The 11355-nt window shown below is 35.8% G+C and overlaps 1 protein-coding gene across 4 annotated transcripts in view; it reads right to left on the bottom strand.

Annotated features, from left to right (window-relative positions):
• Nucleotides 1-415: 415 nt before the first annotated feature.
• The window catches only part of LOC145263819 (uncharacterized), a 99482-nt gene continuing 88542 nt past the window's right edge, over nt 416-11355 (bottom strand). For all 4 annotated transcript variants that reach the window (XM_080120882.1, XM_080120883.1, XM_080120884.1 and 1 more), the window contains exons 11-14: nt 9956-10186; nt 7358-7569; nt 5559-5634; nt 416-1044 (exon numbers count right to left, since the gene is read on the bottom strand). In XM_080120882.1, the coding sequence (XP_079977008.1) occupies nt 608-1044; nt 5559-5634; nt 7358-7569; nt 9956-10186 (956 nt within the window). In that variant the 3' untranslated portion in view covers nt 416-607. The remainder of the gene's footprint in view (nt 1045-5558; nt 5635-7357; nt 7570-9955; nt 10187-11355) is intronic.

Genomic DNA, 11355 nt, shown 5'->3' with positions numbered 1-11355 from the left:
TCTCTAAACACTTGAAATTTTAGATATAGGTTCCTTGGATATGGATAACTTGATTTGAGACCAAAACAATAAATGTTAAGGGGTCATAATAGGGGTCAAAGTTAAAAAAAATTGACCGCTTTTTTATTTTTGGCTTAACAAACACCTCCAAACACCCGGGCAACGCCGGGCTGAAATGCTAGTATGTATATAATTTTATATAATATTTATATTATTCGGTAGTTATTTTTCGCTGCATTAAGAAATAAATATTAAACAAAAGTTCGAATCGAATTCTGTTCCAGTTTGACAGATAATCAGGAGAGCTTAAATATATATGAAATGTGGCTTTGTAAATTCGATTAAGTAAAGGGAAGTACATACGAGGGTTCTGACAAACACCTTCCAACAAAATATAAAACTGAACCACATGAAATGCTGACGAAAACAGAAAAGCTTTAATAAATTTCCATAATAAATTATTTTAATTATTTGGCAGTTTTCAAGTTCTCCCAATAAAGAACAAAATGAAAAACTTAAATATGAACCAACATTTCGACCGTTAAAGACGTTGCATTGGTTTCTTAAAGCTCAGAGATTGCGAATAAAAAGGTAGATCGTTTCGGTTTCATGTACCATTGTAAGTATTTCTAGTTTTTGATATGACCCATTCGGGTCTGGAGTCTTTATTCGTATAGCGAACGAGTCGCTCGAAGGAGTCCTGTACTCTATGCACGGTCATGCCGACGAGTTGAATTGCGAAAGAGATGCCGTAAAGAAAGCCGCTGATCATGGCGAAAGAGTTCAGTTTCGAGGTGTTGTCGCTGATGACGGAGAACAGGTACGCAAGCATGACTATCCACAGGACGTTGCAACCAAAAAGGGCGATTATTGCTTTCGTGCGCAGTTGCCATAACCGTTTCGCCATGTTTTCCTTGTCCAAACCAATACGCGAAGTATGGCCAATGAGATTTTCACGAAGGGACTTCCAAAATTTGTACTCGATCTCATCCTCAGTCTTGTTGGATAGAGGCAAGTTGTAATCGTTGAATGGCGATTTGGAACCTGAAAGATAAACAATGAAACGTGGTGTTTATATATACAGTGTAATCTGGATGTAAGAGACCCGAATATAAGAAAAACGGATATAAGTGCGATTTTCTTTGGTCTCAAATTAGAGTCTGTGTTAATGTACAGTGTAACCCAGATATAAGAGCCCCGGATATAAATGTAACTCGGGTATAAGAGAGCTGCAGAGACCGGGAAGGAAGTCTCATATCCGGGTTACACTGTATACGTGTGTTTTCCTTAAAACAAATATACGTTTATAATGTATATAGTCAATAAGGCTATGATATAATTGCAACGATTTATTAAGCTCAATGAAAATGGATGTACACTTTCAGAGCATATGTAACTTTATTAAATATTTTAAAATCACAGGAATATACACTTAATTCACATATTTTTTAATTACTGCGTCTTACATGTGTTTCGTTGAATAGCATTAAACCAAACAAATCAGATTTTTCATTAGTTCAAATAAGAAAATGTAGGTGTTTTTTCTCTGATTTGTTTGGTTTATGCTATTCAACGAAACATGTGTAAGACGCAGTAATTTAAAGAATATGAATTTGAATTAAGTGAATACTTCTGTGGCATTGGAATCTTTAATAAAGTTTATAATTTTTTAAAGAAAGCCAAAAAGATATTTTTTTTCTTTATAAAAGAGATACTTATTTACCTGATGACGCAAGCTTTCGCCCGGGTCAGGGGGTTTTCAACCAATTTTTTCTCATTAATCATTTATTTTCTCCTTGGAGATGAAAAATAATCTCTGGGTAACAGTTCATTAGAATGTTAAATAAGTTTTAAGTGCAAGCCCGTGACTCTCAGGACAATGTTATAACAGGTGACCACCTTTTTTTTTTTTAATATGAATATAAAAAAAAAAAAAAAAAAAAAAACGGAATTTTTATTCACCGCGTGTTTGCATTTGAAACGACTTTAAAACATTTTATTTAATATTCCAACGAACTCTTACCCAGAGAGATTTTTACATTTTCACGTAGAAAAAAAAAGTGATTAAAATAAATAGAAAAGGCACAGATCAGGGCGAAAACTTGCTTTAAATGCAAATAAACAATTTTTTTTTACTCACATTCACCCCCTAACAAGGCATATCGCCACTTGGACGTAAGGAGCTACTTTTTGAAACAATGCCTAGGAAAGATTAACAAGATGTTGATTTACGTTACATTTAAACTTTTGCATATCAGCACAGTCAGGGAAGCAGGAAAGGAATTCCAAAGTCTAACTGTTCGAGGAAAGAAACTATAAGAGTAGACAGCTAGGGACTTCAACAATGAAGACGTGTGATTTTGTTAAGCGGGTTTGTCGGGGGGGGGGGGTATGTGCATTGAGGGGAAACAAGCGCACTTCACTAAAATATTTGTAAAACAGTTACAGAAATGCATTATTGATGCGATGGGACAGGGGTTGGTGCTTGGTTGAAAACTGAGGTCTATAAGACCTTTTTTTGGATCCTATTCAAGAGGAAGAGACTAGTGATAGATGCACCAGCCTAAATGTGGCAACAATACTCCATACATGGGTGAATGGTCGCTTTGTAGAGGTACAGGATACTCTCAGGTGTGAGTAGTTTTCTAGCACGATAGAGGGGGAAAACACCTTCCTTGCAGCAGCCTTTACAATGTCCTCAATGTATTTGTTTCAGTTCATATTGCGTGTGAATGTTGAACCAAGGAGTTTGAAGGAAGATGTTATTTGTCATGGATATCGGTGATTGGATAGGTGCTTGTAATTGCTATAAGAGAGCAGCTAAGCCTTACTAGCATTGAATATTACTATTCATATATGGGCCCCATTCCACTACAGTCAGGAGGTCATTTTCTAGGGATTCTGCTATTGTCTTTGATTTGTGTACATCCGTTATTTCCTCGTGCGTGTTATAATCAGCAAATATACCCATCTCGGACATAATATTATCAGGGAGGTCGTTAATGAATATCAGGAATGATAGTGGCACAAGGATCGACTCCTGAGGCACTCCCACATTAATGTTATGCTGTTTGGATGTATGTCCATCAATGACAACCTGAATGACCCTATTGTCTGTTCATTAGCAGCCTTTCGTGCCAGACTTCGTGAATATATCAAGGACAACAGCCCTGGTTTCGCCAGCCTTATCAAGTGCATAGTATATGCGTTCAGAGATGATCGTTAAAATATCTACAGTAGAACGACATTGCCTAAATCCATACTATTTGTCAGAGAGAAGATTTGTTTTTGCGAGGTGGTGGACTAGTGCTTGATTAAGATCTTAAAGATGTGAGCGAAGTGGAGTGATTGGATGATATTTGAACGGGTTAGTCCTTCCACCAGAATTCTTGTACAAAGGTACCAAAGAGGTCATCTTGCAGCTAGTAGGGAAGAAGGATTCAGTAAGGATTTGTTGTAGAGGGCTAGCTCAGCTAAGCATTTCTTGATTAGTAGAGATGAGGTGTCTAAGTCTTTTTTGATATCGCGGACATAAGAGGCGAATTCAGATGCGAGTTCAGTCCGCATAGGGAAATTTAGGATAAGTTGTTTGTTGGCTCTAGGGTGGAGTCGGAGGTGAATTGTCGGGCAAGCAGTTCCGCCTTCTCGGTTGCCATGCATGTGACCTTCTGGTTGTTGGAAGAATTACTTTATTCACTACACTATTGGATATTGGAGGAATTACTTTATTCACTACACTATTGGATATTGGAGGAATTACTTTATTCACTACACTATTGGATATTGGAGGAATTACTTTATTCACTACACTATTGGATATTGGAGGAATTACTTTATTCACTACACTATTGGATATTGGAGGAATTACTTTATTCACTACACTATTGGATATTGGAGGAATTACTTTATTCACTACACTATTGGATATTGGAGGAATTACTTTATTCACTACACTATTGGATATTGGAGGAATTACTTTATTCACTACACTATTGGATATTGGAGGAATTACTTTATTCACTACACTATTGGATATTGGAGGAATTACTTTATTCACTACACTATTGGATATTGGAGGAATTACTTTATTCACTACACTATTGGATATTGGAGGAATTACTTTATTCACTACACTATTGGATATTGGAGGAATTACTTTATTCACTACACTATTGGATATTGGAGGAATTACTTTATTCACTACACTATTGGATATTGGAGGAATTACTTTATTCACTACACTATTGGATATTGGAGGAATTACTTTATTCACTACACTATTGGATATTGGAAGAATTACTTTATTCACTACACTATTGGATATTGGAGGAATTACTCATTGTGTATATCTATTAAGTATGGTGAGAAAACTAATCTGATTTTAGTAATTATGTTGTTTGAAAATAAGTGAATAACAAAAACCTGGATATGTAATAATTCCAAAGCAAAGAAACAAAAGAAATGGTGGGATTAGATCTACATATAGAGGTTACACATTAATAAAACAATAATAGTGTAGTTAATAAAGGGCAACCAGTCATTCTTCCACTAATATATAATTTTGGCTTAAAAAAAATTAATATTCATTCATAATGGTATTAAAAAAAATAAAGTTCCACCTTACTTCTTTATTATATATATATATATATATATATATATATACAGGGTGACCCCAAAAAACGGGCCCCAACTCTAATTAGGCCCTGTTTCTTAGTGTTTTGTCCGAATGAAATGAAACTTTGGTCATAACTAGTTTATTATATTCAAAACATCACATCAAAACACTAGGGTCTTTGGCCTTTTTTCTCCTCCGTTCTACAGCATATGTTCTAGATGGCCTCCATTTAGCTTTCTTATTTTGGATCACCCTGTGTGTGTGTGTGTGTGTATATATATGTGTGTGTATATATATATATATATACGTGTGTGTGTGTGTATGTTAAAATTATCGTATGAAAAGCAGCTACAACTTCGATAATCCGACATTAAACATCTATATATTTATATAATATATATATAATATATTTCTCTTAATCTGCTTGTTAGTTATACTTTTTCACGGAAATTACTGGCCGACCTGGTTAAAATTTTGTGTCGGCCTTTATTATAAGGTGCAGCGAACTCGATATTATGGTAAACGTTTGATGCGCGATTAGGGATTTGTATTTAATACAACAAAAATGGACACATATTTAATCATATTTAACTATCAATTTGGCATAAAACACTCATTCTAAGTCAGTTTTTAACAGGCTAAAAATTTTAGTATATAATAATACATTATAACTACAACGTATACTGTTGCTAATAATAAAAATGTTGTTAAAGTTTTAAACATAAGTTTATTGGATGCAAATTTTTAATGTTTTACTACAAGTGAGTTTACATGTAATTTTCAAGTAAAAAGGTTTCTGTCCAACAGTTTTAATGCTTCAGAATTTCTTTAAAATTTCCACGGATCACGAATTTCCGACTGGGAGATTATTCAAGAGAGTGGGAGAAACGTCGAACCAAAAAGATGGCCATGAATGCAAGAAAGTTAAATTTAGTACACTTACCTTTCTTTTTAGACTTTTTCCGCTTTCGTCGGCGAATTTTCGGGAAACACATTAACTTTGGCACCACAGCTTTTGTCTAATAATAATAATAATAATAATAATAATAATAATAACAACAACAATATAATAATAATATCAACAACAAAATAATAATAATAATAATAATAACGATAATAATATAATAATAACACAATAACAACAACAACAACAATAATAATAACAATAATGAATGAATCAGACAACAGCTAGCGGACATGCGTACACGCACAACAGCATACAGCCATGAATTAGATAATGTATATATTAATTTCAACATTAGATTTTCATTTTTCGGGCCGCTTTTTCTTAGATGTTTACATTTTGAAATTTTCTAATGTTGTATTCTCCCTAATGGATATTTGGTTATTTTGTATTATACAGAACACACACATATACACACACACATATATATATATATATATATATATATATATATATATATATATATATATATATATATATTTCAATAGCAAAAATGTCTTCACTCATGCAGTCGGATATATTTATAGGGTATAGGTAGGTTTTACAGTGCTCGATTTGTTTTTTTATTTACAAAGAGCATCACGTTATATATATGTAAATAAACAGACAAATCGAGCACTTTTAAAGCAGTGGGAAAATTTTTATATAAATAGACATTTGATGATAACGTTTATGAGGACAGATCCTATGGGTCAGGGGGTAGGACGGCTGGCTATCAACTAAATTGTAGGTTCGATCCGTGGTTCTTGATGGGATCCGTACTGACAAGCTATGACACAGCGAACAGTCTGTGGATGATATATATGTGCGTGTGTGTATATATACACATATATACTATTTATGCGTATACATATTCTTTATGAATATGACATGAATAGCGCGATTAGTGCGAGATGCCATAGAGTGCGATGGAGTCAAATACAACCGGTGATATATCAAATCATTGATTTCTCTTGACAACGCGTACACCTCCATTGAGGCCAAGGAGTGTAATTTGAGTACAAGCCGGTTAACGGAGTTTACAGCCCCACACGTTGATGTAAAAAGGAGGGAACACACATGCTTAGACAGAGTTCAGTTCAAGCTTAGAATCGATAGTCCTAGTCTGACAGACATAGTCGTTAGTTATTCTGAGAAGATGAGAGACTTCTCGTCGAGGCGACGAGAGGTAGCGATGTGTGGCAGATGAATCGATAGAGAAATTTCCACCCTCCTCCTAAGAATAGGCAGAGAATAGGGGCGCGACTTCGACCGTGAAACGAATAAAGTTCCAATTGCCCAGAGAAGTGGGACTAGCGTTTGTTGTTATGCATGAGAGCTTTTGTTCCAAGAGCCGTCGGCTGTACACAAGCCACTCGAGGACACGGCAAGAGATGTGGAAAAGACAAAACGGTACGCTCTACTTTTATTTTATAACCCCTCCCCAAAGGGGTTGATGTGCTTTAAAATCAACATTTGACGCAATATAAGCAGACACCCCTTCCCACATACACTCAAAAGAACATATTGAAAACGAGAACGTGTATTGTAATTGTTAAGCGATAGTAAAGATGGTGTTGAACAGATAGTTAACGTCTGTTAACATGCTAAATATCTATAATCAAATATTATCGGTTGTTTCTTAATTTAGTTTACACATGTGAGCAAATGTCTCAGTGTTTTTTATTCATCTTTATTTCCATCGAACTTTTTTTTGGGGGGGGGCAGGTACTGACAAATAAGCAAAAGACCAATTATGGAAGTTGATTTTTTTTTGTTACTATGAAATCAATACTTACGCCGTCCCTGGTCCCCCAGCTCTGATCGATAATGTTGCAGATCGAATAGACGGGCAAAAGAATGTGCATGGCGGGAAACATGAACATATAGAATAAACCGAGGAAGATGATCCACGTCTCGTGCGGATGAAGAATCGATGCATAAAAGACGCTCGAAGTCAGGAGAATAAGGATGTAATGCTCCTGGAACTGCAAGGTTCCCAGTTCCATGTCTGCGATGAAGAAAAAACAGAAAAATATATTAGTTACAGGCGTTTTAGATGGTGTTGGGGGGAGTTTTATCGAATTTCGATCAAATCCCCCCCCAACATCACCTATAATTTTAATTGATCTATTTCGTTCCTAATGAATCCCACGTTAGACGCCGCATCCCCACTATGTTACCTAGCATCTTCTCTACTCTTCTGATGAGAAGCACTAGGCTTCGAAATGCCTTGTCATAAAGAGTCCCTTCTATCGCCCAAGTATTTGTTTGTATCTCTTATTGAATGAATGAACGAATCTATATTCACCAATATATAGTTTTTGTGAATTCATTTCCCTTTCGTATTGTTCTCCTATAAAAGCTCCAATGATACTTGTTGAGCTTTATATTGTCCCGATAAGTCTCCTCTTATAGAACTGACCTCACTCTTTGTCTAACGCACTAAGCTATATATATATATATATATATATATATATATATATATATAGTAGTAGCAACAGCATTCGTGTGTGTGTACAACTCTCCTACAGCCCACACCACTGGGCCGATCATGAGCAAACCTGACATGATAGGGATTGTGCACACCATTCCTCAAAGTAAATGCCAAAAGCGCAGCCTATGTATATATAATCTGACATGATGATGGTCTCCGACCTGGAATGGGGTATACCATTTTCAAGGTCAAAATCAAAAACTTAAGGTCATATTTAGTGCGGCTCTTCATAAACCCCCCAAACTAGGGATGGTGCGCACCAAGTTGAGATTTGCCATCATCTCGGGGACCGCCACCATGGCGTCGGCGAACTTCTTTGTGAATTGGAATAAGCTCATCCTTTTCTACTTAACTAAAGATAATCATCCCATAAGAAAACTGAAAAAAAAACTAATAGGGAATTAATTAGAATATTGAAAAGAATATGCAAATTAGATGCAATTCCACGAACAAGATGTGACAAAGTTGTATTTTCTTTTTAAATAAATAGAAAAAAAAAGTTTCGTTTTTTTGTTTCTTCTTGGTCTTCGGGCCAATATCTTTTTTCTGTTATTAAAGTGTAGTATCTGTTCTGGCAGATACTGCAATCAAAGACCATGTGTGGGGTTGCCCCCACATATTAGACCATTGCTCTTGAGTAATCAGTTTTAGTCAATGCAGGGAAAACCTTCATACCAATTGTCACTATCCAGTTCCCTCTCCGAAGAATTGGTCCCCCTCCTCTCACTTTCCACATTAAAAAGCGGCCTTGTGCCTAATTTACTCAGTGGGGGAAGCAAATAAATAACTAAATAGAAACAAAAAAAAAGAAGATTTTTAATATGAACATCAATACGCACAAAAACAAATTTATATAATTTCTTTTTCTTGGTATTTTTCGTTTCCGAAAGAAACTGTCGGAGTCTTCAGAGAGATGGGGACAGAAGGAGAGTGGGGAGAACGGAAGGGATGCAGAATTATTCATCAGTTGGGAATTTCTGGGCGTGAAGTGGATGAGACGTGTTTGTAATTAGGAGTCAACCAAAACGTGTCATCTAAAAGACGGAACGGAAATAGGAACTCGGGACGAAATGCAACTGCCAGCAAATTGGAAGATTGGGTTACCGCAAACTAACCCGAACTGGTCCCTCTCCTCTCACTTTCCACAGTAAAAAGCGGCCTTGTGCCTAATTTGCTCAGTGGGGAAGCAAATAAATAACTAAATAGAAACAAAGGGGTTTTAATATGAATATTAAGACACAAACAAAAGACAAATTTATAGTAGTATAAATGAAAATTATAAATTTATTATAAAAAAATAATGAACACGAACACCAGAAGCAGAAACACTGCTGATTCATGGAGTCCATCAGTTTTTTTTTATACAGGGAGAGGTTTCCAGTCGTTTTGAACTTCTTGCAACTTGGACTCAAGCAGTGCTGATTCAGGAAAGGTATAGTTGGAGATTGCGCAACCTTTGCCACACAATTTACACGCGCAGCTGCACTTATATTTACAATCTGTTTATGGGAGGAACTGTTTCTGACAAGACTACTCTCATATCATCATCGGCTTACATGCAGTTTCTGGCCTTTGTTTTTATTGCTACTAAACTTAAGAACCCTGATTTAAATAAAAACTAAGTCTTCTCCACACCATCCACAGCAACGAAGTCAAAACCATATTTACGTTTCTTAGACATGACACAATTTGAAAAGAAATAATTTTTTTAATTATTAAGTACTTTAATTATTTACCCCCCCCCGACTAATACTTTTACATACACATACGCATATACCCCTTAAGGGTAAATTTACCCCTGGTTGAGAACCTGTGTTTAGATAGGTTTTGTTAAAGTAAAGCGATTCAACAAACGCTAGTAAAAAGGTTTAGGATGTTTCAAATCCACCGGAGAGCTTACCTGTAATTATATCCGCTATGACAAAGATGGCGCCGCCGACAAAGACGCATGTGATTGCCGTTCCAAGTAACAATGCAAAAACCAACGTCGCATGCGTCTGAAACTTGGAATGGGCGTACAAACACACGAAGGCGTAGAACATGATGATGACGCTCAGGCTGATGGTGAGGCCAATGAAATTCAAGTTAAATACCATATCCAGTCCAGCAGTGATCATGATTACTGTCGAGCCTACCGATAGAAATAAGATCATATGAAGCTATAGATCAATATCGTTAATCAATACGATCGAAATAAAAACTGGTACAAATAAACCGATTATGCAAGAAGTAAGATCGCAGTTGGACGATAGATTTTCAAATCTAAGTGTGAAAACACTAAGTAGCCACGATGTGACGAAACAATTATATGCAAAAGCACACGCATAAGTGAAAAAAAAACAATCTGGAAAATATACCCTGTGAACCAAGGGCAAGAGAGTTTCATACAATTACACTTACAAAGGCGGTTGGATTCTTAAAATAAAGAAAAAAAAATCTTGTTGGAATGTAAAAGATAATGAACGAATACCTGACATCCGTAGGATTCCAATCTTCAGCTTAAATAAAATAAGACATTTTTTAAATGACTGTGTGTATGTGTATGCTTGTGTGTGTGTGTGTGTGTGTGTGTGTGTGTGTGTGTGTGTGTGTGTGTGTGTGTGTGGAGACGGTCTCTACCAATAATTTGTAAGTTGATTATTTACATTAGGGTCAAGAGAATGGGAGCTGTCGCTATTTTCATCACCATTACTGCTTTCAGGATATTGATCAGTAGTTTCCTCATCTTGCTGCATCCACATTTCAACATCATTTGCATTAATGATTTAGGGAACAGTGTGGTTGGTCGGTAACCGTTTGGTTTCAAGAATTTTTCTAGAACAGATGTATTCTCTGATTTTAGAGTTGCAAGCCATTATGATGGGTTGTTTTACACTATTTTAAATATAGCAATCTGAAAAAAAATTTACAGTTAGTGTAAATTATCAATAGATAATCTACATTAATTACATAGTACCAATATTAACATTTCTGCGCAATGTCTGACTAAACCATTTAAACAGTTTTACTGTAACTCCGCATCAAATATGCTAATACAATTTCATTGACAAGACAGTTTAAGTTTAGAGGAAGTCCAGGTTTAGAAGAAGTCCAGGTTTAGAAGAAGTCCAGGTTTAGAAGAAGTCCAGGTTTAGAAGAAGTCCAGGTTTAGAAGAAGTCCAGGTTTAGAAGAAGTCCAGGTTTAGAAGAAGTCCAGGTTTAGAAGAAGTCCAGGTTTAGAAGAAGTCCAGGTTTAGAAGAAGTCCAGGTTTAGAAGAAGTCCAGGTTTAGAGGAAGTCCAGGTTTAGAGGAAGTCCAGGT

Source organism: Euprymna scolopes, chromosome 39 (assembly GCF_053919585.1).
Source record: "Euprymna scolopes isolate OS-2025 chromosome 39, ASM5391958v1, whole genome shotgun sequence".
NCBI lineage: Eukaryota > Metazoa > Mollusca > Cephalopoda > Sepiida > Sepiolidae > Euprymna > Euprymna scolopes.
Note: the sequence above shows the minus strand (reverse complement) of the source record. Positions and strands in the feature narration are given on the sequence as shown.